Source organism: Erinaceus europaeus, chromosome 5 (genome assembly GCF_950295315.1).
Source record: "Erinaceus europaeus chromosome 5, mEriEur2.1, whole genome shotgun sequence".
NCBI lineage: Eukaryota > Metazoa > Chordata > Mammalia > Eulipotyphla > Erinaceidae > Erinaceus > Erinaceus europaeus.
Genome location: NC_080166.1, coordinates 129289467 through 129317342, shown reverse-complemented (window position 1 = coordinate 129317342; position 27876 = coordinate 129289467). Strand labels below are relative to the sequence as shown.

At 45.5% G+C, this 27876-nt stretch overlaps 1 protein-coding gene across 4 annotated transcripts in view; it reads right to left on the bottom strand.

Moving 5' to 3' along the window:
* Positions 1-344: 344 nt before the first annotated feature.
* Positions 345-27876, bottom strand: part of CLYBL (citramalyl-CoA lyase) — a 281736-nt gene continuing 254204 nt past the window's right edge. The window contains exons 8-10 of one of the 4 annotated variants that reach the window (XM_060191822.1): positions 23682-23806; positions 3100-3199; positions 345-1102 (exon numbers count right to left, since the gene is read on the bottom strand). In XM_060191822.1, the coding sequence (XP_060047805.1) occupies positions 3104-3199; positions 23682-23806 (221 nt within the window). In that variant the 3' untranslated portion in view covers positions 345-1102; positions 3100-3103. Of the gene's footprint in view, positions 1193-3099; positions 3200-23681; positions 23807-25299; positions 25653-27876 lie in introns of those variants that run through there. The other 3 variants (XM_060191821.1, XM_060191823.1, XM_060191824.1) reach the window with 3 other exon arrangements.

Genomic DNA, 27876 nt, shown 5'->3' with positions numbered 1-27876 from the left:
GAGTACCAGGGACCCACACAGGCCTGTTGGGGGTGAGGGTAGGAGACTTAATATGGGGCCAACTATAATTCTTTTATAATTCTTTTAAGGTAGAAGAAAAGGCACTTCGTTTAAATGCACTTTTAAGAAGCACTATTAAGGGCTTCTGATTCACCAGGCTCATTGGTACTCTGAGGCCCTGCCTTGGGGACTGTTCTTTATTTTTATTAGTGATTTAATAATGATTAACAAGTGGATAAGTTTAAAGGGGTACAATTCCACACAGTTCCCACCACCAGATTTCCGTGTCCCATCCCCTCCACTGGAAGCTTCGCTCATCTTTATCCCTCTCTGGGAGTGTGGACCAGAGTTCTCTACAGGGTGCAGAATCGCCCACATTCTTGAACCGCCAGAGAAGCCCTGACTCAAGGCGAAAGGCCAGGAGTCAGCTGTGGGCTTAACCCGCTGCGCTACCGCCCAACTCCCTGCAGACAATTTCTGTTTCCTTCCTTAGCTTCTGCGGGGCTCTGCCTGTGCTTCCCCTAACACAGGGCAGAGGGGGGGAGGAAGCGGGGCCTCCTTAGCCTTCTGCCTTTTGAGCAGCAGCTCCCCGTAAGTCTCTGAGTCCTACAGCAGGCTTGGGGTGGGGATGTCCCACCTGACAGCTAGGGGCACAGGGGACTTGGGGGGGGTTGCTCCCCCTGTCCCTCCACCCAGTCCCTGTCCAAGGTCCTGAAGGTCTTTGTGACTGGAGGCCAGTCCCTCTCCCAGACTCTGCCTAGTGAGGAAGGGGCTGGCTGTCTCCCACCCCTGTCCTGGCAAATTCTGGGGCAGCATGGGATGGAGGTCTGGAGTGGGCACACAGATGAGACGAGAAGCACTACCGGCGCAGGGGGTGCAGAGGACAGGACTAACTTTGCTGCTCCCACCTCAGTTAGCAGCTGCCTCCCCGGATCCCCTGTTCCGGAATATTCACTGGTGTCTTGAGGGTGTGTTTTCTTGGGAACTTGTTGCTGTGGTCAGATGAGCTTTCTGGTGGGGGGTGCTGATGGTGGTGGGGACGAGGTGGGTGGGTTGGCACTGCGTGTCTCCCAAGGCATCTAAGCTTCACCTCGCAGGCTTCCTGGAGGATAAGGAAGAGGGTGGGAGGCACAGCACAGCACAGCACAAGGGCCACAGAGGCGATGCAGCACCGGCGTAGGAGGCAGGCGGGCTGTGATGAAAATCAAAAAACAACTGTTTTCTATTTACACATTTAAATCAACCGAACAGCCTTCCCCCTGCAGTGTTTGTCTAAGAGTCGCTGCCCGGCTGCTGTGTAGGTCATGAAAAGGTTGGTGTCAAGTTTAAAACTTCCCATTCTGTTAATTTCTTAGAGCACAGTCGTCCCGAGTCCCCACACAAAAGCTCATGATTTAATGAGGAGCAGAAACAAAATCTCTGATTGTTGGTGTTTCAAATTTCATTGGCATCCCCCGGCACACGCAAGCTGATCCTCGGGCTGCTTCAATACCCTCTCGCCCTGGCTATAAGAGCACATGCTGAATGGGGAAGAAAGGCTGGCTGCTATGTTTATTTACCCTTCCTACAAGCTGGGTTAACCTCTTCAAAACAGCTTCCCTAAGCCCGTTAACCACACCACTCCTCTGACCTGGGGCTGCATTCCTAATGGGATGCAAATCTCACTGGGACCATATGCACCATTGTATCTTGAGAGACGGGGACAAGTTTATGGCAGAGGGGGCTCTGTCCTGGCCATCCTTTCAGAAGGGGGTGGTGGTGGAGGTGGGGTTGCGTTTCTGCAGATTTATTTGTTTTTAACCAAATGCCCACAGCTGACTCCTGGCCTTTTGCCTTGAGTCAGGGCTTCTCTGGCGGTTCAAGAATGTGGGCGATTCTGCACCCTGTAGAGAACTCTGGTCCACACTCCCAGAGAGGGATAAAGATGAGCGAAGCTTCCAGTGGAGGGGATGGGACACGGAAATCTGGTGGTGGGAACTGTGTGGAATTGTACCCCTTTAAACTTATCCACTTGTTAATCATTATTAAATTACTAATAAAAATAAAGAAAGAATGTGAGTGATTGGTGGGGTGGGGTGGCTGGATCCACTGAGTTAGAGAAGACCTCTTCATAAGCCAGCATGATCAAGGACCAACTTTCTCTGCTGCCCCTATTGCTTCCTTGATTATTAGGGAAAAAAAAAACATAACCTCTTCATCCAGTGATAAGGGAAAAAACATAACCTCTTCATCCAGTGATAAGGGAAAAGACATAACCTCTTCATCCAGTGATATACATATATATATATATATATATATATATATATATATATATTGTCTCCAGGGTTATTGCTGGAGCTCAGTGCCTATATTACAAATCCACTGCTCCTGGAGGCTACTTTTTCCCTTTTGTGGCTTATTGTTCTGCTTGTTATTATTTTTGTTGTAGTTGTTGTTGGATAGAACAGAGAGAAATGGAGAGAGGAGGGGAAGACAGAGAGGAGAGGAGAAAGACAGACACCTGCAGACCTGCTTCACCACTGGTGGGGAGCAGGGGGCTCGAACAGGGATTCTTACGCAGATCCTTGCACTTTATACCAACTGTACTTAACCTGCTGCACTACCACCTTGCCCCGTCTGTCTGTCTATCTATCTATCTATTTATCTATTAAAAAAAAATCTTCCTCCCCCAAATCCTGGTGGTTTTGAGCAAACCTGGAAAGCATTTGAGTGTGTGTGGGGGATTGGGGGGATGACACTGTCTACCATGAGAAAGGTGGAGAAAGGAAACGGGCTTGGAGGACATGGGCCTCATTGAAAACCTAACTCTCCCTCTCTGCCTCGCTGTCCCCAGTATTTTATCTCTCTGCTAAAATCACCCGTCGGAGTCTGTGACACATTCGCAAACACTGAAATCCCAAACCGGGATCTCCAAGGAGGAGGAGAAGAAAACTTATCTTTCAAAGGCCAATAAGATGGCAGCAAGTGAGCGTGTGAGCTGAGTGGTGGACGGTGATGAGCACAGCGATCAGCACGGCCTCTGCGTGGAGAGGGCTCTCTGGCATGTCTCTGAGAGTCGCACTGGCTGCACTGAGCTCCCTCCGTGAGAGCCTCACTTACCGGATCATTTCTCCTTGACGGATGCAGCGAGTGTGACAATGTTCTGGGCTTGCTTCAATAATGGCATGTCGATCATACTCCCTCGGAAAGTAAAGGCTCCCTGGAAAACAGAACACAAACTTCCTGAGACCACGCTCAGAAATTACAGGCTTCTACTCTGTGCGCCCTGGTGCCGTGAGAACACTGTAGATTGCACCTGAATTATGCTGACTTTCCTGCCTCACTTTGGAGAAAGGCAAAGTAAATTACAGGGGAGAGGCTTTCTTTTCTTTTTTTCTTCTTTTATTTATTTTTTCCTTTCCTCCTATAGAGGGGGAGGAAAAAAAAACCTTCAGTGTTTTAATGGACAGGAAAAAACACACACACACAAAAACCACCATATGTAGAGTATTGGGAACTGTTCATTTAACTCTTGGGCTCAAGCAGAAAACAGTTAGAAGAGAAGCATCATTTCTTTCTTCCTTTTTTTTGCCTCCAGGGTTATCTGCTCCTGGAGGCTATTTTTCCCCTTTTGTTGCCCTAGTTGTTTATTGTTGTTATTATTTTGTTATTGTTGTCCTTGTTCGATAGGACAGAGAGAAACCATGAGAGGAAGGGAAGACAGAGAGGGGGAGAGAAAGATAGACACCTGCAGACCTGCTTCACTGCCTGTGAAGCGACTTCCCTGCAGGTGGGGAGTCGGGTCCTCGAACCGGGATCCTTATGCCCGTCTTTGTGCTTCACGCCTTGTGCACTTAACCTGCTGTGCTACTGCCCAGCTCCCTCTTTCTTCCTTTTTTTAAAAAAACATTTTATTTATTTATTAATGAGAAGGATAGGAGAGAGAGAGAGAGAGAGAGAGAACCAGATTTCACTTTGGTACATGTGCTGCCAGGGATTGAACTGAGGACTACATGCTTGAGAGTCCAAAACTTTTTTTTTTTAGAGAATTCTGCATTTTATTGTACTCAAGTAACATTAAATAGAAGACACATCATTCTCAAAAAATCATTGATATTGCTTAGCTTAGCACTTTTTTTATTGTTGTAGTTATTATTATTGTTGTAGATAGTCCAAAGCTTTATGCACTGTACCACCTCCCGGAGTAAAAACATCAGTACTTTCTTTCCAGAGTCTTGCATGACTCTTTGGAAACAGTAATAAATCCTGGCAATTTACCTTTGTCTTTTAAAAAAATTTTTAAATATTTATTTATTTATTCCCTTTTGTTGCCCTTGTTGTAGTTATTATTGTTGTTGTTACTGATGCCGTTGTTGTTCGATAGGACAGAGAGAAATGGAGAGAGGATGGGAAGACAGAGAGGGGGAGAGAAAGATAGACACCTGCAGATCTGCTTCACCGCTTGTGAAGCGACCATCCTGCAGGTGGGGAGCTGGGGACTCAAACCTAGAACCTTACGCCCATCCTTGCGCTTTGTGCCTGTGTGCTTAACCCACTGCCTGACTCCCATCTTTATCTTTTTTTTTTTTTTTGCCTCCAGGGTTATTGCTGGGGCTGGGTGCCTGCACTAGGAATCCACTGCTCTTGGAGACTATTTTTTTCCCTTTTGTTGCCCTTGTTGTTTATCATTGTTGTTATTATTATTATTGTCATTGCTGTCATTGTTGTTGGATAGGACAGAGAGAAATGGACAGAGGAGGGCAAACAAAGAGTGGGAGAGACAGACAGACATCTGTAGACGAGCCTCATCACTTCTGAAGTGACTCCCCTGCATGTGAGGAGTCGGGGGCTTGAACCGGGATCTTTAGGTCGGTCCTTGCGCTTCGTGCCATGTGCACTTAAGTCGCTGTGCTATCACCCGCCTCCCCCTTTTTAAGGAGTATGATCAGCTTAATGGCAAGAGATTTCTTTCTTGCTGTGACCTAATTATATTGGGACCCTCTTGCCCAAGATGATCCAAAGGACAAGAAACTACAGTCTAATGGAGGACCCTTGAATGGAGAGGCTTCCTTGAATGGAAGAAGTCTCTGAAGTCTCTTAGCTTGTCCTCCGTTCATAGGTTCCTTTTTCAAACCTTCTGTAAATCCTTCCTGTAGAGTCATTGCAGTCCTCTTCAGGCTGAGGCAGTGAGGCCCTGCCTAGTTAAGTGAGATCCCAAGGGCATGTAGTTAGAAGTGAGGGCTGGGAAGTGGGTCACAGATCCACCACTGAAAGCCCCTACCCCCCAATTTTAAGATAACAGAGAGGGTGTGGGGCTGCATTAAGCATGGTCAGCCCTGGGTTCAATTCCTGCAGATTGAATTCTGGTATGCGAGGTTCTAGAAATCAAACTGGAGGCCAGAGTGGATAGCACAGTGGTTCTGCAAATAGACTCTCATGCCTGAGGCTCTGAGGTCCCAGATTCAATCTCTGCACCACCATAAACCAGAGCTGAGCAGTGCTCTGAAAAAAAAAAAAAAGAAGAGAAATCAAACCAGGAACCTCAGGCATGCAAGTCTGATGCACTGCCAGCTGAGCTATTTCCCCAGCCATAATTTTCACTCTTTGAAAACTAGAAATATGTTTATTTATTAATGAGACAGAAGGGAGAGGGAGAGGGAGGAGGGAGAGGAAGAAGGAGAGAGAGAGAGAGAGAGAGAGAGAGAGAGGGAGAGGGAGAGACAGTGAGAGAGAGCGAGCCCCAAAGTATCATTCTGGCATATGCAATGCCAAGGTCAAACTCAAAACCTGACACATGAGACTTCATGATCTTCTCCACTGCACTGCGTCCTGGGCTACCTTACTCTTTTTTCTAAATTATGTTTTAATTGCACACGGTTATCATTGGGGCCCAGTGCACTATGAACCCACTGCCTGGCGGCCATGTCCTCATTCTCACCCCCATTTTTTTCTTTCTATTTTATCTGATAGGACAGAGAGAAACTGGGAGGGGAGGGAGAGATAGAGAGGGAGAGAGACAAAAGACATCTGCAGGGGGGTCGGGTGGTAGCGCAGCGGGTTAAGCACACTTGGCACAAACCGCAAGGACAGGCGTAAGGATCCTGGTTTGAGCCCCCGGCTCCTCACCTGCAGGGGAGTCCCTTTATAAGCAGTGAAGCAGGTCTGCAGGTGTCTGTCTTTCTCTCCCCCTCTCTGTCTTCCCCTCCTCTCTCCATTTCTCTCTGTCCTATCCAACAACAACGACATCAGTAACATCAATAATAACCACAACAAGGCTACAACAACAAGGGCAACAAAAGGGGGGGGGAAAGGCCTCCAGGAGCAGTGGATTCATGGCACAGGCACCAAGTGCCGACAATAACCCTGGAGGCAAAAAAAAAAAAAGATAGACACCTGCAGACCTGCTTCACCGCCTGTGAAGTGACTCCCCTGCTGGTGGGGAGCTGGAAGCTTGAACCGGGATCCTTCCGCTGGTCCTTGTGCTTTGCGCCACATGCACTTAACCTGCTGCGCCACCCACCCGACTCCCCCTGGTGCCATTTTTATTCTCTCTGTTGTTTTTTTTTTTCAGTGTGTGAAAAGAGAAATGCCAAAGCACTGTTCCAGCATCTGTGGGGTTCTCTGGGTGCTGTCCCTTGTGGTGGCAGGGACTCATGAATGTGGGGGTGTGGTGGGGTCTCTGTGTGTGGTGAATGCAAGGCATGCACCCTACCTGATAAGCCATCTTCCGGCCCATGATTTTTCACTTGTCCCCTCTTTATCTCTCCAAATCAATTTACCGGATAGAGACCAATAGGAATCAAGAGGCAGGGGAGCAGATAGAGAGGGAAAGAGACAGAGACACCTGCAGCCCTGCTTTTCCACTCGTGAGGCTTCCCCCCTCCATAGGAGGGGACCAGGGATTTGAACCCAGGTCCCTGTACACTGTAATGTGTATGCTCAGCCACCACTTGTGTCCCCCTCCCCACCCCACCCTCAATCCCTCTAGATGGGTCTTTGCCCAAGTTCCTTCAGCCTAGACCTAATTCTGGTCTCCTCAGGATCAGGATGCGTTTCATCAACGTGGTTGGGACTTCCAAGAACTCTCCTGTGTGCAATTGGGACGTGAGGCGCATGTGCCAAGGCCATGGTCTAGTTTCCTTACTGGGGTAGGTGATGAGGCCCCAGGCCTCCCATCCACCATGTGGGTAAGGGCCCTGTAAAACAAACAGGCTGGGGAGAGGAGCCTGAGGCCAGCGCCGAGAGGCAGTTAACAGCACAGGGTCTCTGCCTTGCTCCCCACATCTACTTTGGGGTCTGCAGGCACATCAAGTGGTGCCGCCTAACATTTCCTGCCGCTTCCCGAGACTGGGCTGTTGTTTCTGCCTTTCCGGGCGGCTCAGCCTGTCGGGCTTCCTCTGTGAGGGCCGCACAGGATACAAGACTGCAGGCGCTTTGGGGCCTGGCTTCCTACACCTTTGCACAGTGAGCGTTTCAGTGTCAAGAATGAGCCGAACATGGACCTTCTGCTGACATACATCAACCTATAAGGTGGCAGGTTTTTGTTTTGGTTTGTTTGTTTCTCAAGAAATTGACGGGCAGTGAAATCAAGACATATCTGTAAGCATTCAACAAGGAACGGTTTAAACCTGCCTGTAAGCCCAGACAGCTTTCCTTAAACTGCCCTGCGGTGAATGCCCACCAGCAGACTGGTCCCTTTGCACGTGCAGATTTAAATGTTTAGCAAGAAAAAAGGGACAGGGCTCCCTGGGTGGCTCACACATATTATCCTGTATGAGGACCCGAGTTCAAGCCTCCACCCCCACTTGCAGGGGAGAGTTTCACAGGCAGTGGGGCAGTGCTGTGGGTGTCTTTTCCCTGTCTCGCACCCTCCATTTCAGAAATGGCCTCTGGGAATGGTGGAGTCATGTAGGCACTGAGCCCCAGCGATAACTCCAGTGGCAATAAACAAGAAAAAGAAAGAAGGGAAGGGGGAGTCAGGGGGTAACACAGTGGATTAAGTGCACATGGTGCAAAGAAAACGGACCGGTGTAAGGGTCCCTGTTTGAGCCCCAGCTCCCCATCTGCAGTGGGGTCGCTTCACAAGTGGTGAAGCAGGTCGGCGGTGTCTATCTTTCTCTCCCCCCTCTGTCTTCATTTCCTCTCTCCTATCCGACAACAATGATATCAATAACAACAATAACAACAACAATAACAACACAACAACGATAAAACAACAAGGGCAACAAAAGGGGGAAAAATGGCTTCCAGGAGCAGTCCATTCATGGTGCAGGTACGAGCCCCAGCAATAACCCTGCAGGCAAAAAAGAGAGAAAGAAAGAAAGAAAGAAAGAAAGAAAGGAAGGAAGGAAGGAAGAAAGAAGGAAAGACAGAAAGTAAGTAAAAGAGAAGAGAAAGAGTAAGACAAAAAGAAGAATTTATACTATGTGGGTTGGGGAGAGAGCATCAAGGCTCTGCAAGATTCTCATGTCTGCGGCCCTGAAGTCCCAGGTTCAATCTCCAGCATCACCATAAGCCAGAGCTGAGCAGTGCTCTGGTGAAACAAAACAAAACAAAACAAAACAAAACAAAACAAAACAAAACAGAAAAGAAACACCATGAACTTGGGCAGGAGATAGCTCAGTGGGTAGAGCACAGACCTTATAGCACTGAGTGCTGGGTACTGAGGGAGCTCCGTTAGGCACAGAGGGCTGTGTGCTGCGGTCCTGCGAGGGCAGGGTGTTCCTTTCCAAGTGTGGGCCTGCTTGCCAAACCCCAAGCTCAGTGGAGAGGCCGCCCCACTCCCAGAGCATAAAGTGATGGTCTCCTGAGGGAAGCTGGGCCTGCGGGGAGATGTGCCTTCCTAGTGGGGAGCACGCCACCATCTTTCCCATACGACTGGCCCTTCCCTTTGCTGAGACCCGGCCTTTGCTCCCTCTGGACTTAGGGACTCAAAAGCAAGCTCTTCAGCAGGGATTCTTTCCTGCCTTTTCAGCCTAGACACAGACCACACACACACACACACACACACACACACACACACTCTTCACATATGTGTCACACAGACAACATACCTCACTAAAGTGTCATACACACCAAATACACATCTATACCGCGTAACATCATAACATACACCACACACACACACCACACTGATCTACACACAGCACACATATATGTCATACACATATACCACCCCCTCCCATACATACAGACACAGACACATCACACCCCTTGGCACCTGTCCCACAGGCTCCGCTCTCTGCTCCGCGGGCCCTATCCCTATCTGCCCAGCAAACTCTCACTGTTCCAAGATGGCGGAAGCCACCTGCAACCCTGCCCTGCCCTGCTGTAGTATCTGCTTACATCTGTCTTCTCCACACAATTGAAAAACATAACTTTTGAGTCTCCAGAATCCAAAACTCCACACCTGGTCTGAAGAGAAGCTCAGCTCTTTTGTGGGGCCCCAGCTGGGAGACCTCAGGGTGGGTGACAGAGGGTAGGGGAGGCAGCCACCCCTGGCTTCCACAAGCCTCCCCAGCCCCCATCTTTCTGTTCGCTCCTTTATCTGTAGGCGTCTCTCTGCACTATTCACTCTCTTGCTGCTTGGTGATAGCTCACAGGTCAGTCAGTCAACAGCTTGCTAAACCCCTAGGACATGGTGACTGATCCATGGGAACAGTCCTCTTGGGTTGGGGTCAGGTTAACAAGTGCAAATGGCAATGACAGAACGGTTACAACCTACCCGAGTCTGTCTTATTCTTGGTGTTTGAGGACTGGGGAGCCCCAGGTTGCAATGAGCATAACTGTAAGGGTGGGGAGCGGGTGAGGTTTGGTCAGGGACAGCTCTGAGGAAAAGGTGCTTCTTTAAAATAATTTCCAATATGAGAGAGAGAGAGAGAGAGAGAACCAGAGCATAACTCTGGCACATGTGATACTGGGGATCAAACCTGGGCCCCCATGCTTGGGAGTCAAATGCTTTATCAGACGAGATCGGGCATGTTCAGGGTGGTACAGCCATAGACTCAAACACTTTATACACCGTACCGCCTCCCAGGCCACGGGACAGGTACTCCAGAGCCAGGTTTGGAGGGTTCAGGCTGCCATATGAGCTGTGAGAGAGGAGAGGGGTATGGGAGCAGCATGCGAGCCTTGTCAGACCAGGCGGCTTTCTCTGTTCTGCAAAGCAAGCCCTCCACACACTTCTCCAAGCTCGTTGTCAACAGAGACCAGCAGATGAAGGAGCACAGCAGACACCAGATCTTCCCCTGTACTTGCTTATGGGTGAAGACCCCTTGTGGGATCTGTGGGAGAGGGATCTAGCCCAGCCTAGAATGAAGCAATCTGGAAGGGAGATGGTATGGGAAAATGCCGGTTCTGTGGCTCAGGGGCTTGACTTCTGTGATAAAGCCCTCAGTCTCTGCTTGATGGACTCCCTCTGTCCTGGCTGCACAACCTGCTGGACACCAGTCCCGTTCCTTCCTGGATCTTGCCTTCATCCTGGGTACCTTCCCTCCATCCAGGGCTTCTACCAGTGGACCAGACCAGCCCAGCCCAGCCCAGGCTTACTGGAGGTGGAATCACCAGGGGTGGTTTATACCTTCTCCCATGATGACTTGAGTACCGGTGAAAGGAAATACATCCTTGTTAGACCATATAACAGGAACACCATCTAGTATATCCCTAACATCTCAAAGCAGTATGTTCACATTCGTAATGATTTGAGTGATACTTTAATTAACCACAGATTTAAGGAAATCCTTCCCAAATGGAGAAAAAAAAAACAAGAGGTGTGAAATCCTATTGGGAAAAGCTATGACCAGACCAAGAGGTTTCATTTGCTAGTACTTGATACTCCTACAGGATATTTTCACAGATAGTATCACTTGCAGTAGGAAGGAAATGGCTGCTTTTGTTTTACGGATGCAGAAACTGGTCTCTCAAGCATGAGGGCCTGAGTTTGATTCCCAGCACCAGCATAGCGTATGCCAGAGTGATGCTCTCTCTCCTCTTCTCTCAAATAAGTAAATTTCAGAAACAAACTATAGTTCAGTATTAGTTCATCTTTTTAATATATTTATTTATTCCCTTTTGTTGCCCTTGTTGTTTTATTGTTGTAGTTATTATTGATGTTGTTGGGTAGTAGTTATTAATGTTGTTGGATAGGACCGAGAGAAATGGAGAGAGGAGGGGAAGACAGAGAGGGGGAGAGAAAGACAGACACCTGCAGACCTGCTTCACTGCCTGTGAAGTGACTCCCCTGCAGGTGGGGAGCTGGGGGCTTGAACCAGGATCCTTATGCCGGTCCTTGCGCTTTGCCCACTGTGATACCTCCCGACTCTCCAGTTCATCTTTTTTAAAATATTTATTTGTTTTCCCTTTTGTTGCCCTCGTTATTATTTTTTTATTGTTGTTGTAGTTATTATTGATGTTGTCGTTAGACAGGACAGAGAAATGGAGAGAGGAGGGGAAGACAGAGAGGGAAAGAGAGAGAACCAGAGCCCTGACAGACACCTGCAGACCTGCTTCACAGCAGGTGGGGAGTCGGGGGCTCAAACCGGGATCCTTAGCCTGTCCTTGTGCTTTGCGCCACATGTGCTTAACCCGCCGGGCTACCGCCTCCAGGGTTATTGCTGCACCATGAATCCACTGCTCCTGGAGGTCATTTTTTCCCCGTTTTGTTGCCCTTGTTGTTGTAGCCTTGTTGTGGTCATTACTGTTATTGTTGATGTCATTCGTTGTTGGATAGGACAGAGAGAAATGGAGAGAGGAAGGGAAGACAGAGAGGGTGAGAGAAGGACAGACACCTGCAGACCTGCTTCACCACCTGTGAAGCAACTCCCCTGCAGGTGGGGAGTTGGGGGCTCGAACTGGGATCCTTAAGTGGGTCCTCGCGCTTTGCGCCACCTGCGCTTAACCTGCTGTGCTACCGCCCGACCCCCCCCGTTCATCTTTTTTAAGGGAACTTGATTAGATGTACGGGGCTAGCTTTTAAGGCTTTTCACCCCAAAACTATTAGTGCTAACAGGTGTGCCGCAAAGACCGACAGGATACTGAATCACCAGAGGTGCCTATGACAGGGGAAGTTCAAGCACTCACAGGACCTGGCCCTCAGTGTGGATCAACGATGGTAGGGACTGTTCCATTTCCAAAGGGAGGCTGAACAACATACTCTACCACTCAAGGAAGATGGGTCCTGAAATGAGTGCAGCCTGGAATGTTCCTAGCCGTGACCACAGAATGTGAGCTCAGACCCGCAGGGATTCAGAGGTTACGGGGCTCCTGCACTGGATACTGGCCCCAGATCAAATCGATGGGGTTTACTGTTAACAATATTTATATACTTTCCCCGTATCTGGGAGCTACTCTCTTCCCTGATCCAGCTTTCTAGTCCTTTTTCCAACTATGACACCATCTCCTCAGATAATAACTTGGGTTTACCTGTATGGTAGTTGTCAGGCTCAGGCAAAAACTAGCATAATCATGAGCCCTTTGGAATATACGTAAAATAGACCTACTAGCTTTTTCCAAAATGGAGACCCCAAATCTTCATCTGCAATATTCTTGCCTTTAGGTTCATAATTAGTCAATAACTTGTTTGGCTTTATATCTTAACTGTTTCTCAGCCACCAGGTTCCAGATGTTACCATGATGCCAACCTGACTTCCTTGGGCAGACGGACCCCACCAATGTGTCCTGGAGCCCCACTTCCCCAGAGCTCTGCCCCACTAGGGAAAGAGAGAGACAGGCTGGGAGTATGGATTCACCTGCCAATGCCCATGTTCAGCGGGGAAGCAATTACAGAAGCCAGACCTTCCACCTTCTGCATCCCATAATGACCCTGGGTCCATGCTCCCAGAGGGATAAAGAATAGGAAAGCTGTCAGGGGAGGGGACGGGATACAGTGTACAGAGTTCTGATGGTGGGAACTGTATGGAATTGTATCCCTCTTATATGGTCTTGTCAGTATTTCCACTTTATAAATAAAGATAAAAAAAACCCAACCTACCAACATGGAGGGTGTTGGGTGGTGGAGTACCTAGTAAAGTGCCCACATTACAGTGCACAAGGACCCAGGTTCAAGCCCCTGGTCTCTGTCTGCAGGGGGGAAGCCTTAAGATTGATGAAGCAGAGTTGCCGGTGTCCCTCTCATTCTCCCTCCCTCTCAGTTTCTCTCTATATATATACTAAATAAATAAACAAGATATTTAAAATAACTGTTGATATGGGGCCAAGCGGCGGTGCACCTAGTTAAGCACACATGATGCCATGTGTAAGGACCCAGGCTTGAGCCCCGCTACTCACCTGTGGCTGGGGGCGGGGGGGGTGAAGAAGCTTCACAAATGGTGAAGCAAGTAAGTACTGTAGGTGTCTCTTTGTCTCTCTCCCTTTCTATTTCTCCCTCCCCTCTCAATTTCTCAATGTCCTATCAAATAAAGAAAAAAAAATGGCCACCTGGAGTGGTGGCTTCATTGTGTAGGCAATGAGCCCCAGTCATAATTCTGATGACAAAATGAATTTAATAAAAAAAGGATAAAGAAAAAAGTTAACAAATATTTATGTATACTGTACATTTAAAAATTTACCCAGATGGTACAGTGGATAAAAGCATTAGACTTTCACATGTCTCAGAGTGATGCTTTGGCCTTGTCTCTCTCTTTCTCTCTCTCTCATTAGGACGGAGAGAAATTGAGAAAGGGAAATGGAGAAAGGACAGGGATAGAGAGAGAGGAAGGGAAAGACAGACACCTGCAGACCTGCTTCACCGCTTGTGAAGGTAGGGGTCAGGGGCTAGAACCCCGGTCCTTGAGCTTAACTGGGTGGGCTATCGACTGGCCCCCTCCCTCCCCTCTCTACCCTCCCTCTACTCGCTCTGATATAAAAGGGTGATGGAGGAGTCCTTCGGGAAAGGTAGAAACAGCTCTGGTGATTGTGGGGAGAATTTAGAAACAAAAGCTTAAGGTGGAGGAGATAGGATTCTGCCACAGGAGACAAGGAATTGGGAGCATCACAGAGCTGTCTCTGTGGCAGTGAAATGGGGTAGAACTCATGGCAGTGGTACTTCTCAAAAGGAAGCCTTGGCAAAGGCAAACACCTCTATGAAGCTTTCTGTTTAGTGAGAGGGAGAGAGAAAGAGAGAGAGAGAGAGGGCTAGGGAGAGAGAGAGGGAGGAAGAATATTATTTGGGCTGTGTGGACGTTGAATTGGTGCAGAATAAATTACCATACATCATTAACATTTTTCTTTTTTAAAATAGCAAAGCACAGGGGCCAGGTGGTGGTACACCTGGTTAAGCGCACACATTACAATATACAGGACTCAGGTTCAAGCCTCTGGTTCCCAACTACAAGGGGAAAGCTTCACAAGTGGTGAAACAGAACTGCAAGTATCTCTCTGTGTCTCTCTCTGCCCCTCCCCTCTCAATTTCTCTCTTAAAAAAAAAAGCACAGCTTCTGGGGAGGCAGTTCAGTGGGTCGAGACGTGCATGCTTGAGGCCCTGGGTTCAATTCTCATACCTCCTATGCCACAGCTGGGCCCTCGTCAGCCCCTCTCTCTCTCTCTCTCTCTCTCTCTCTCTCTCTCAGATATTAATTCAAATCAATGAGAAGTAAATGGATGAGAAAATAAAAAGGAAGCATACAGTTAGCAAGCAGAAGTGCTCAGCCTCGTGCTTTGCTGAAAGCAGTTTGGGATCCTTCTGGCAGTTTGAAGAATCTGGGGAAGGGAAGCAGAGCCCTGGAAATTCTACAAGATGGATTTGGCAGGGCAGGTAGAGGTGGTTGAACAGTAGGGAGGGGAGCTAAGGTGAATGCTTGGGTCAATCATCTTAATCTGTGACCAGTCCTAAGTCGGCCACTTGTCCAGATGGGCAGTCTCAGTGGACCACAGCCAACCTCACTCCACAAGTGGAAGGAGGAGAACCAGAGGTGCCTTCTGCTTTAGAATTCTTTTCAGAACCTATGAAACATCCATCACTGGCAGCCAGATTTATCTTGAAAAAAAAATTCAGGCAAAAGGAGGAATAGGACTAGGAATAAATATACATCTTGATTTTTTCAGTGTTGTTGCTGGGTAAAGAAATGTAGGGAATGGGCAGTCGGGCTGTAGCACAGCGGGTTAAGCACGTGGTGCAAAGTGCAAGGACGCGTAAGGATCCCGGTTCGAGCCCCGGCTCCCCAGCTGCAGGGGAGTCCCTTCACAGGCGGTGAAGCAGGTCTGCAGGTGTCTGTCTTTCTCTCCCCTTCTGTCGTCCCCTCCTCTCTCCATTTCTCTCTGTCCTATCCAACAACAACTACATCAATAACAACAAGGGCGACAAAAGGGAATAAATAAATAAATAAATATATAAAAAGAAATGTAGGGGATCAGGCTCAGTTTGCTATGTGGGCAGCTTCTATCTGGCATGAGATAGTTGGATCTATGAGTACACTGAAATTGAAAGGAGTTTTCATATTTGCTGGCAAATTAGACCTGTGCTCAGTTTTCTTAGTTAAAGAAAACAAACAACCTGCAGGTGTAGTTTGTACACCAGTCTACCGACCAGGAAATGTGTCATTCACAGATTTTCAATAGTACCAGGAAATGACCAACCCCTCAGGGTTTCTCTTTCTTTCTTTCTTTCTTTCTTTCTTTCTTTCTTTCTTTCTTTCTTTCTTTTTGAAACTAACATCTTGCTTAGAGATACTAAAACAAACAAACAAAAAACCTCAACACTGAGATGATGTATAAATATTCATATGAAATCTAGAGTATCTTGTGACCAAATCTAGTCTTGTTATGGCCTATGAGGAAGGCAGAGAAAGGAAACCAGTTTTTTTTTTTTTTTTTTTAATAGCAGTTTACAGCTAAGACCAATAATGCCAAGCCTCTAGTTCCTATGACAGGCTTATTCCTTCTTTAGGGAACATCTAAATGAGCTCCCACGAACTAGAAGGAGTTTAGTAGACTTACTAATACGGCTGCTGAGTAATGACTGATGAAAACTGGTAAAAAATAATAAAGCATTTCTTTTCCTTTTTTTTTTTTATAAATTTTTAAAAAATATTTATTCCCTTTTGTTGCCCTTGTTGTTTTATTGTCGTAGTTATTATTGTTGTCATCGTTATTGGATAGGTCAGAGAGAAGTGGAGAGAGGAGGGGAAGACAGAGAGGGGGAGAGAAAGATAGACACCTGCAGACCTGCTTCACCGCCTGTGAAGCGACTCCCCTGCAGGTGGGGAGCCGGGGCTCAAACCAGGATCCTTAGGCCGGTCCTTGCGCTTTGCGCCACCTGCGCTTAACCCTCTTTTCCTTTTTGTAAGGAATTCTGATTCCTTTTTCTTTTTAAATATTTTATTTATTTTATTTTTGAGAGAGATGCACAGGGAGAGAGGGCGAGACAGAGAGAAACACCAGAGAACTGCTCAGCTCTGGTTTATGGTGGTGCAGGGGACTGAACCTAGGGACTGAACCTTTGGGGCCTCAGGCATAAGAGTCTGTTTGCATAACCATTATGCTATCTCCCTCCCTCGCCCATAAAGCATTTCTTTTTCTTTCTCTCAGTATGTCTAGACGGGAACAACAGGTTAGCGGCACACACAGTCTACCAAATAACTTCATTTTAGCTCGGGCAGGCACCCGGGGACCAGGTAGCTCATGTGTACCCCTACACACATGTCACACTTGTGTTTCTGCCAAGGGTATTGCTGGTGTTTGTGTGCAGGGTATTATTCGGAAATTTACTGCCTTACAATGGAAACAAACTGAAAAAATAGAAGAAGGCTGCAAAAATGTTTGATTTCTATTGTAATAAAAATAAAATTCCACTGTCTTGCTTTTAGTATATAAAAAAAAAGAACAGCAAAATCCTTTAAGAAAAACAGCCGGAAAATGGAAGGGACGCTGTGACCTTTGTTAAAAGTCAGGTAGGAGGAGAGAGGGTAAGGGGTGCTGGTGAGGTGTGATGGGGACGGAAAGGGACCTGGAGAGAAAAAGGAAGCCAACAAGAAAGGGGGAGGAAGGAGCAGGACGCCAGAGCAGGCCCATGTACATACTAAGAGAAAGGCTGTCTGGGGACACGGGAGCAAAGACACCACGTGTCTTACTTGGATCTAGCTGTTCCAGATGCTCAAAGCCACCCTGGGTTTGTGCGACCCTAGGTGCACCTGAAAAAGTGCAGGAAGGGGACAGTAAGCTCAGGCTTTGTGTCGGCTTCTTTGCCTAAAGTGGTCGGGTTAGCTCCGAAGGTCTTCCCAACTTCCTCGGGAGACAGGAGAATGACAACTAATGAAACAGAAAAGACTTTGCAGGGATCTGAAGCAAGACTTTCTGGGAAAAGGCAGGAGGATAAGAGCAGAGCAGGACTGAGAAGGGAGCCAGCCTTTGTAGGCCCGAGGACCTAGAGTTTGCAGGTTCAGCCCCTGACATCACCATATTATGGCACAGCTGAATATTACTCTCTGGTCTCTGTTCTTTCTTATAAAAGTAAATACTTTTTTTTTAAGGGTCAGGTCTCTGTTCTTTCTTATAAAAGTAAATACATTTTTTTTAAGGGGTCAGGTGGTGCATACACATTACAGTGTGTAAGGACACAGGTTCAAGCCCCTGGTTCCCACCTTCAGGGGGAAGCTTTTTTTTTTTTTTTTTTTTTTTTACCAGAGCACTGTTCAGCTCTGGCTTATGGTGGTGGTGGGGACTGAACCTGGGACTCTGGAGCCTCAGGCATGAGAGTCTGTTTGCTATCTACGCTCCACCCCAGGGGGAAAGCTTTGCGAGTGCTGAAGCAGGGCTGCGAGTGTCTCTCTCTCCTTCTCTATCTCCTTCCCTCTCAATTTCTGTCTCTATCCTATACTAAAAAATAAATACATTAAAAAAGCACTACTTCTTCAACTAACCAAATTCCTATCTGGCTTGTGGCAGAGTAGGAGCCTTTTAAAGGCTCTCTCTAGTTCTGGTGGTTGGAGTAGGATGGTAGCAGCCTACCTGAATCACGGGGAAGCTACCTCTGTTCTACCCTTATTTACAAAACGAAAACCGTGAATTCTGGTTGGGCTCTGGCATCACCTGTGAGAGATCCTTGAATAGCTTTGGAATCCTTGTTCTGTCTCTATGTATTAAGCTGAAAACTAAAGGGCTTTGATGAGAAGGTCTCTGAGATTTCAGCCAATGGGGGAAAAAAAAGGCACATTTTTAAAAAAAGGAAGTCATGCAAAAAAAATTCTTAATTTTTTTCCCTGAAGAATATAACCAGAATAAAAAAGACTTGGAATAAAATATCCCTGAGAATGTGGGATCAATTCAAGGCAAAGTGAACGCTTTTAAAAGTTGTCAGATGCAAACTACCGAAGAAATCTCTTCTCTATCACCGGACTCCGCTAAACCTGTCGAGCTGGGCAACTGACCAGTGTTAAAATCACGCACCGCCTGGCTCTCACTGTTTCGGGATCTACGATCTGGTGCCTAATCAAATCCACCTTAAAACTATGGTGTGGTGACCCGCTGCTTTTCTAAGAATTCTGACTTTTCTTAAAGTCGGGATTGTGGTGTATCATTCTGAAGATGACACACACAAGGGAATAAAGGGAGAGAGATTCAGTGACACAGAAATGGAGCCGGCCCCTGTCCTTTCCTTTCCTTTTTTTTTCTCCTCTAGGACTTCCTCAGTTCCCATTTTTAGGATCCCTGCTTGCAAATCCAGGGGGTGCAGGCTGTGGGTAGTGAGACTGGGGGTGGGGGGAGGGCTGGGAGGTTACACTGTTGTCTGTTAGTGGGATCAACCCTTTCAGCTGACAAAGACAACAACCCAATCTTTAGATGGTTTATTTGATCTGCGTGAAAAGAGTGGCAGTGGGATTTCTGGCACTTGAATAAGCGAAAACAATATTTTTGGCTAGAGAGACTTCTGAGTTCTCTCAGGGAGCCTTCTAGAAGGCCATCTGGACCCAAACAGTATATCTTTTGTAAAGCCCTGCATTTGCAAACACAAATGAAAGGTGTGTGATTTGCAAGCAGATACCTATGAAAATAATTTGCTTTCGCAATTTGCATGGTTGGGACTGGGAAGTGGATGCTATTCTTTGTAATTTTCCAGATGAAAAAGACTTACACCAGGGGGAAATGCTTACTTTCTCTTTTCTTTATGAAAAGAGAAATCCCTGATTTCTATTACAGGGAAGGATTTGCATGTGACTATGAACGGACTAACTTGTGTGTTATTGCCCTCTCATGAGTGAAATTAGAATGTTGCAGGTATGTGTGATGTTTAGGGTTGTAATGTCAGGTAGTGACTTTGCGCTGACCTTTCTAATTGCTGACTGAACCTCGATTTCAAAGACGAACATGTCCTCTTTCTTGGCTTTTAGGCAGCTTGAAAAGCTGAGACATGGAAAATATTGCGAGTGAAATGAAATCCTTCCAAAAGAAAAGAAAGTGTTCACAGTAATGGCAGGCTTGGAAAAACGAACGTGAAGCTAGATGCATTCAGAAATATGAATATTCCGGCAGACCAGCTTAAACAACTTACACATGATATCGCTTGTGATTTCTCTGTTAGAGTTTCCATTTGGGAAGAAGTAGTAAATTCTTACATTAAGACTTCCTGGTGTCATTGGTTATTTTCTTTTAAAGCAATCGTTTTTAGTCCAAGTAAGAGAAAGAAAAAAACTAGCATTGAGTTCATAATGTAGGTGTGAAAAAAATCCAAAGAATCATATATGTGTGAGTGTTTATATATGTGTTTATATTCAAATTGTAGATTCCACTGATATCAGCAATGTTAGTTAATTATTTGTTTAAGACGGTTTTTATTTCATTTATCTAGTTCTCATATTATATGCAATTCATATCTGGTAAAATAAAAGAGCTATTACAATTATTCTTTAAATTATTGATACTCAATGTGAATTTTCAAATATTGTAATCACAATCATGAAAAAAATGACATAAAATGAAATTAACTTTGGAGAAAACCCTTTATCATTTGAAAGATACCATATTGAAGTAATTCATTCTGGTTAAAGTACTTGACTAAATAAATCAAAACTTAAAACAATAATTAATGACATTCATGCTGCATCTCAAAAGAGTTTCTGGATGGATGGAAAAATCAAGTTTGCTGTGTACTTTGTGGATTTGTACTCCACACATAATTTAGAAAGATTTTGGCTTCTGGGAATGGAAATAGAAGCACAAAATATGTAAAGTGATTAAGCTTCTTTTTTTCCCCCCTAGCAGATTTTAATAAAAAGGAATAACCCACAGTCTCCGACATGAATCTACAGCCCTAATTCTTATTAGTGGGGGTTACAAGGCCAAGGAAATTCTTTAGCCTGCAAATTTTTTTAGTTTCCTGAAGTACCACTACCTACCTGCCAAAATGTGCCAACACAGAGGAGCAGATTATTGTTTTTAAAGTAAATTATTTTTCAGTGGATATTAAATTAAGGGCCTCAAACTTTATTTCCTTAGAACTTTCAATTAAAACCAGAACCCCCCCCCAAAAAAAAAAAATTCCAGTGATAACAAAGACAGAAGCTCAACATTTATCTACATTTATTTAGGGAAGGTAGAACTTAACATTTCTCAAGAACAACGAGTAACAAAAACCAGTAAAAGTAACTACTACAGAAAACACAAATGAACCAGCGTCAATTGTAAACTTCAGCTGTGCCTTAGGCCTCAAAAGCAGAATGTAATTTAAGGTGGGAGCAAGGAGAATTAAAAGAAAAGCCAAGAAAGATATGTAATTTGGCCTCCTTGGGTCACTTCTACTTAAAAAGCAATACTTGGAAGAAATCTTCATCGGAGAGGGAAGAAAGGTCTTTTAGAAGTGTATGAGAGTCGGGGAGTCGGGTGGTAGTGCAGCGGGTTTAAGCGCAGGTGGCGCAAAGCGCAAGGACTGGAGCAAGAACCGGCATAAGGATCCTGGTTTGAGCCCCCGGCTCCCCACCTGCAGGGGAGTCACTTCACAAGTGGTGAAGCAGATCTGTAGGTGTCTGTCTTTCGCTCCCCTCTCTTTCTTCCCTTCCTCTCTCCATTTCTCTCTGTCCTATCCAACAACAATGACAACAGTAATGACTACAACAATAAAAACCAAGGGCAACAAAAAGGGAATAAATAAATATTAAAAAAGTTTAAAAAATGTATGAGAGTCTCACTAGGACTCAAACCATCAATTTCTCATCTTTGAGAGTCACCTGTGCTTCCAGACAAAGTCTCCGAGGTTTGTTTTCATCAGTGATTCATATTTGAAATGAAACATATTAGGTGTGTGTTGGTAGCACTGCTATCTGCAACCGAGCAACCTATTTATACTAAATCTTTGCAAACAGAACCCACATTATTTAAACCCCAAGACCTGACAAGACCCAGAGTCACCTACCTGCAGACCCAATTTTTGTGACTAGCCAATTTATGAGCAAAGTGAAAGGCACATAAGAGCTGGATGAAATAACCATATGTCCCCACTGGAAGCCCCATTACTGGAAGCATTTAAACGTTGCTGGACAAAGCACTGGCAGAATTTGCTGTAGGAAACAGACCTACGAGAATAGGGCCGCAAAGAAATGACCTAATCATTCGTTTCCCTTTGGCTTTAATTTCTATGGTTCTGTATTAAGAAAAGCTTTCCTGGCAAGCTGGTGTGTGAGTGCTTGTGCCATGACAAGGGAGAATTTCTTATTTAAAACAAACAAACAACAAAAGCTAGTTCAGAAGTTGCCATGGTCAGGAAGGCAAGGATATATTTTGGGACAATTTTTCCTGGGGAACAGAGCTTTTGAGATACAATGGGGATGTGTCATTTTTCTCCATTCAAGAACTCAAATATCAATAAGATAGATAGATAGATAGGTAGATAGATAGATAGATAGATAGATAGATAGATAGATAGATAGATAGTTTGTGGCATGAACACCATTTGCTGGCTACTAGCATGTTAGGGTCACACTGCCAGATCTCTGCCATACCTCTCACTGCTCTTGCTGCCAAGTGACATCCTGACATCTTGGGACGTAGTCAGTGTGACATCCAGTGACACTGACCCAGACAGGATCTCAGCACGATCCCTGTCCTCCTACCTCAGTTTACCATTTCCTTAGGAAGTGCTGCTGGTCTGTGATGTTCAGTTGGCATAGCACATGGAGGCTTCAAGCACCCGGTGAGCCTGTGCTCGGGCAATTCTGCACAAGGGGTGGGTGGACGGATGGGGCTCTCCGCAGGTGTGGCAGAGAGATGGCTCTTCTCTGCTGGTCAAGCGCCACAATTACTTGTGAAGAATCTGGGCTTAGGGGTCAGGGCAGACCCCACAAACAGGGATGTAGAACTCACAAGGTTGACTTGGGAAAAAAAAAAAAGAAGAGTTTTTGGTGAAATGGTCACTCTCTATCTGTTCAGGTAGAATCTTTCTCTCAGATTCTGCCTTTGGGAGGTGAAGGGCAGGTCTGTACCACCAGCCCGTGTGTGTGTGTGTGTGTGTGTGTGTGTGTATAAGGGACTGACCCACTTCTCCACTTCCTCTCTTTGGCAGGTGGGAAGTACAATTTCCTGGTGACTTTTCCTCCCCTCTGTAAAGTGCAAGTGACACTTGTCACATGGATGTCAACATTCACTATGAAAGACCAGTTTTGCTGTTCCTTCTTTTTTTCTTGTGGTGGTGGTGATGGGTGGGTGGGATTGTTCCACACTTGGGCCTTTAATCCTGCGTGGATAGTCTCCCTGCCTTGTATCATTCTGCACTGTAGGTAGCAGCAAAACTTCATTCTTCATGCAAGTGAGGCCACTGGAGCACAGATCTCACCTCCAGGACAGATCTGCAAATGCCATGTCCCCTATTCCCCCTGCCTGCCCCGTCTGCCCCCTCACCCTCTTAGATAGAGGCTAACGGTCTTGTGGCAAACAACCTTTAAGATCATTAACCGACAGTGCTGCAGCTAGCATAAAAATCTTCCTGCGGGCGACACCTCATTTAAGTGTTACTGGCACAAAGTGGAGACAGATTGTGCATCGCCACTGCAATATTTACATAGCAGAAACCCACAGAGCAGGAAACCGAGGCTCAATGATGCACTAAATTAGGTACAACCCGACTCCAGCGTTAATTTGCTTCCTATTCTCTCCAAATCTCAGGTCCAGGAACCAAGGCTCGTGCATGTGTGTGTGTGTGTGTGTGTGTGTGTGTGTGTGTGTGCGCGCGCGCACACAGCCTCCCACTATGAAAGGAGGGACCCCAGAGGAGGCTTCTGTACTCCTCCCCTATCCCCAAATTAAAACAAGTTGAATTTTATTCCTTCTTTCTGCCAGGACCATTTGATCAAACTGTATTTATTTCATTACAACTTGCTTATGCTTTGATCTAAAATTATTTCCCTCTGAATGTTGCACAGGGGTCTACAGAGAACAGAATAAAATGAAACAGAAAAAAAAAAGAAAAAACAAATAAACAAACAAACAAAAAACCCAGAGGTCTTCTGTTTTTCTTGAAGGCTGCCAATGTAGTTTAGGAAAAGATAGAGACCATAAAACGTGAGGGCTGGGAGCCAGTGAGTGAAAGATTTAGGGACAGGGACGGACAAGTGTATCTCTCCCTAATGAATGAATGTCCCTTCTCTACATCCCCGCTCTCCCCCAAACACAGCACAAGGAGTTTTGTTTGTAAAAGCCAGTTAAACAGTATCCCCCCCCCCCCCCATCTCCCCCGTGGTATTTTGAACGCCAAACTTCGCCCAAGGCATTAAGAAAATATTTACCTTTCCTAATTGTTGATGGTCTTTAAAGGCTGCGATTAGTTCCTCAGCCCACTTGATTTTTTCAGGGGATGGAGTGAACTGGTCCTGGACCACAGCAATTTGGTTCGGGTGTATCACCTGCTTACCTACAGGAAAATGAATAACACCGGAAACGTAGATCACCAAACAGATGTTCAAAAACAATATCTCCTCACACCAGGCTCCTGAACGCCTCCTAGGCTGTATGTAAAATAACTAATTATTTTACGACTTCCCCCCCCTTTAACAAGAAGAAAACCTGCAATTGGGCAGGCGGTCCCAGAAAAACCACATAAGAACAAGTGCAACAATGAGAGCAATTGTGTTTCTGATCCTATAGAAACGCCACCTTAGGCAGATAATCCTCCATTTTTAGTTACAGGTGGAGGGGACCCAGGCAGCGCCGAGATAAAAAAAAAAGTGCTTTGGCTGGGGACATTAGAGGGTAAAGCCTATAAATTAGAGTGATTATTTTGTGTTGGAGGAGGGAAAAATGATATGTTAATTCTTTCAGATTTGATAAGCTGTCTTTTCCTTCTTTTGTAGCCTCCTCCCACCTTCCAGGACTTCTTTTAGATTCAGCCTGCTGGCTCCCGAGCAGCTTACAAAAGCAGACATTACAACTATATTATGGTCACACAGGGCCTCAGAGCAGTACAGAGTTCTCTATCGTTTACAGGTTGGTCATGTGTCATTTCTAACTACTTGGAGACAATGGATTTCAGTGGGGGAGAAAAAAAGTATTCAGGACAGCCCAATAAAAGGCTGATCTGAACACTGATTTTTGGGTTACTCCATGAAAAATGTTTAAGTAATTATAGAAAGTTTCTCTTTACGAACACATTAGCAAGTTCCCTATTTTTCTCCCTCTTAGGGAATGAAGACTGGGCATTTTCCCTTGTAATAAAACACGCAGTAAAAACCTTGTCTGTGTAGGAATTGCTTTAATAATGCTTTATCTCTCCTTTCAAAGTTTAGGGGTCTTTATACAAAGATAGGAGCCACAGGCTTCTATGAATCATGCAGTCATTAAAAGAAAAGGGGGGAAAAACAGCTGAACAATCAAGGGAAAGTGGAATTGAATCAGGTCATTAATAAAATGTGAAATAATTTAATGTTGTCTTCATGATGAGATTATATTTTATTACACGATACGATTATGGATGTAGTTGGATCTTTGAAAATGAATGAACACTTAACGATAATTCACATGGTCACGTTTATTTGTTGGGACAGCAATTTGCTTTGCTTTTGAAGTAGCCGTTCTAACATCTAGCCGGTGCGAAACGATATCCTTGATGCTTTATGAAATGTCAGTTTCTGTTATTATTATTCTCTCCCATGGGAAAAAAAAAAGACAATGCACATGGAATTTTAAAAATTTTACACACACACACACACCCCACACACACACCCCACACACACACAGAGTTTAAGTGGCCAAATGCAATAATCTTTCTTTGCAGAGGCATAAGTACAATATCCTTGCCTTGCTATTTCGTTCTTAATCTGCCAAGGTACTCTCAAAAACACCCGAAGACCTACTAATATATAAATAGAGGTGTTTCACATTATCTGAGGCGTATGACAAATGAGAGTTTTTTTAAATTTCCTTTGAGTAGATGGAACTGAGACAATATTGACATTGTCTAGTTGTCTTTACAGTATTGATACTGCATGCCAGTTCTGCTAGTCATCTTGTAGTAATTGTTCATCCCGAATTTTATAATTTATGTACATAATTTATACTGCGGTGTGAAAAGCCAGATTTCATGGGAACTTCTTGGAGTGGACACTAACAGTTGAAGAACAGACATGAGACTATTTAAAAATACTCTGCCACTTCCAAGGCCGGCCGGTGCCCATATTTTGGAAAGGAGGCTCCCTCTCTGCTCCCTGTCAGGCTGCAGCAGTGAAGAAGCATCCATATGTGAAGCTGTCTTTTGTTGCTTGCTGCCGAATGTCAGACGTGAATGCCATGTGGGAGGGAAGCAGATATTTTATACAGAAGAGTTGTTATTGACAAGTTACTGAGAGGGTGCAAAATTGGAAGACATTAAAATTTATGAGCATGAAATCCTTTTTACAGTACCACTTGATATATCGTGCTTGAAATCAATACCTGTCAAGTCTTTTAGGTAACTGTATGATGGTGTCATTTTTGTCTTCTACAAAAGGCTGTGAAGAAAAGAAGAAGGAAGAGGAGGAGGAGGAGGAGGAGGAGAAAACCTATCACGCTTCATATTTATAATCCTTCCCAGCAGGCAGCACTGGAGCACTGTGAGGACTGAGTCAGCTGTTAAAGCTTTATTCTATGCTTTATTTGGGGTTCTTTTTTTTAAATAAAAAAATAGTTCCTAAACTTAACAGCCATTTATCTATGTGGTAAATACATTGATTTTTAAGTCTGTCTGCATGGGGTTTGAAACAGTTGCAGAATAGGAACCTATAACCCCTTTTTGATGTATGGCTGAGTTTTAAAAAACTATGACTCATTGCAAAGGATGTGATATATATATGGAGAGAGAGAGAGAGAGAGAGAATCCCTATAGTACAGCCTAGGTCCAACATTTATACCACTGTCATGGGTAACACACTGCTCTCATCATGAAAACCTTTAGTCTCTTGCTCTAGATACCATCTTTCCCCTTCCCTTCCCTTCCCTTCCCTTCCCTTCCCTTCCCTTCCCTTCCCTTCCCTTCCCTTCCCTTCCCTTCCCTTCCCTTCCCTTCCCTTCCCTTCCCTTCCCTCTTCTATTCAAGGCCTAAGACATGGGAATTAAATGATGAATAAACAAGAAAAACAGCTTGGGATGGGACTAAAATACTCATTGCAGCATTAAATAAATTCTACAAATAATCTCACATCTCACTGTCAGACAGTTTCCTTTTATTTATTTCCTTTTATTGGTATATAGCTCTATTAATTGGGACAAAAATAAGGCCTTCTTTCTGAAGGGTGCACAATGCTGTGAAATGAAGGGGGCAGCTCCCCTCTCTCTGGACCATACCCTCTATGTCCTCCCCACCCCCAGCCCACTTCCATTTTTTATGGTGACTTAATACTCCCTGTTGTTGAGAGCAACAATAGTGCCAAGTCCATAAGCTCCCCGTGCTGAGCTGGGCACGGTCTAGAAATTTAAAACCTGACGTGAAATAACTTGTCTTCGGCCACTGAATTAGGGGTCAGTGGAACTCAGGCTGGCGTCCTGGGGAAACTCAACCCCTCCCAGAAGTGACCCTGGAGGAAGCCGGGGACGCCAGGTGAGGGACGATGGATGAGGGCAGTATTAGTGTGTTGTTTTCTGGTTTTGATTGAATTAGTGCCCACGTCTGGGAAACATCTGGCCGCTTGGCAGCTAGTGCCACGCATCTCAGATCCTCAACAGCGGGGACAATCAGATAGATTTCATGGAGTTTTTCTCCAACTGCACCATATCCTAGCCAGCTGTTGCCAAGACGCAGGTGGCAGAGACCATGGGGACAAGGACAGCCCTGGGGGGGTGGGCAGAGGTACGCTTCCTTCCTCACATCCAAGGGAGGGGATGGGCTGGGTGGGTGGCACTGCAGGTAAAGTGCTGGACTCTCAGGCATGAGATGTCAAGTTCGAGTCTTAGCATTGTAGGAACCACAGTGATACTCTGTTTTATCTCTTTTTCTCCCTCCCTCTCATAAATAACAGCAGGGGAAATAATGCTTAACAGTCCAGGTAACCATAAAGGACTTCTCTATAAGAGATCTCCTTTATTTATTTACTTCTTTCTCGGACACATTTTGAGGATCCCCATTTCATTTTGTCTCTTTGTTAAAAACAAACCAGTGTCGGTGCTGTCCTGAATTCCAGCAGAATACTAAAACTGCTTCTTGCCTCTCTCAGTTTTATTTTGGGTCACACCCTCATCTTTCGAGACACCGCTTATAACCAGACTGTTTTCTGAGACTTCTCTTTCACTAACTTACTAACTGGCACCGTTTCAAAAATTAGTCACAGAAGGGAGAGCCTGATGCCTGCCCCTTTCTCCTGTAAATGGGGTTCGTGTCTTGCGACGAGACCTTTTGCACTGGTGGGAGCAGAGGAACATGGGAGCACAGAAGGGCTACTGGTGTGTTCCATCCTCTGCTGCATGCATGTGTGTGTCATCACAGACGTGTTTGTGTCTGGAACACGCTTGTGATTT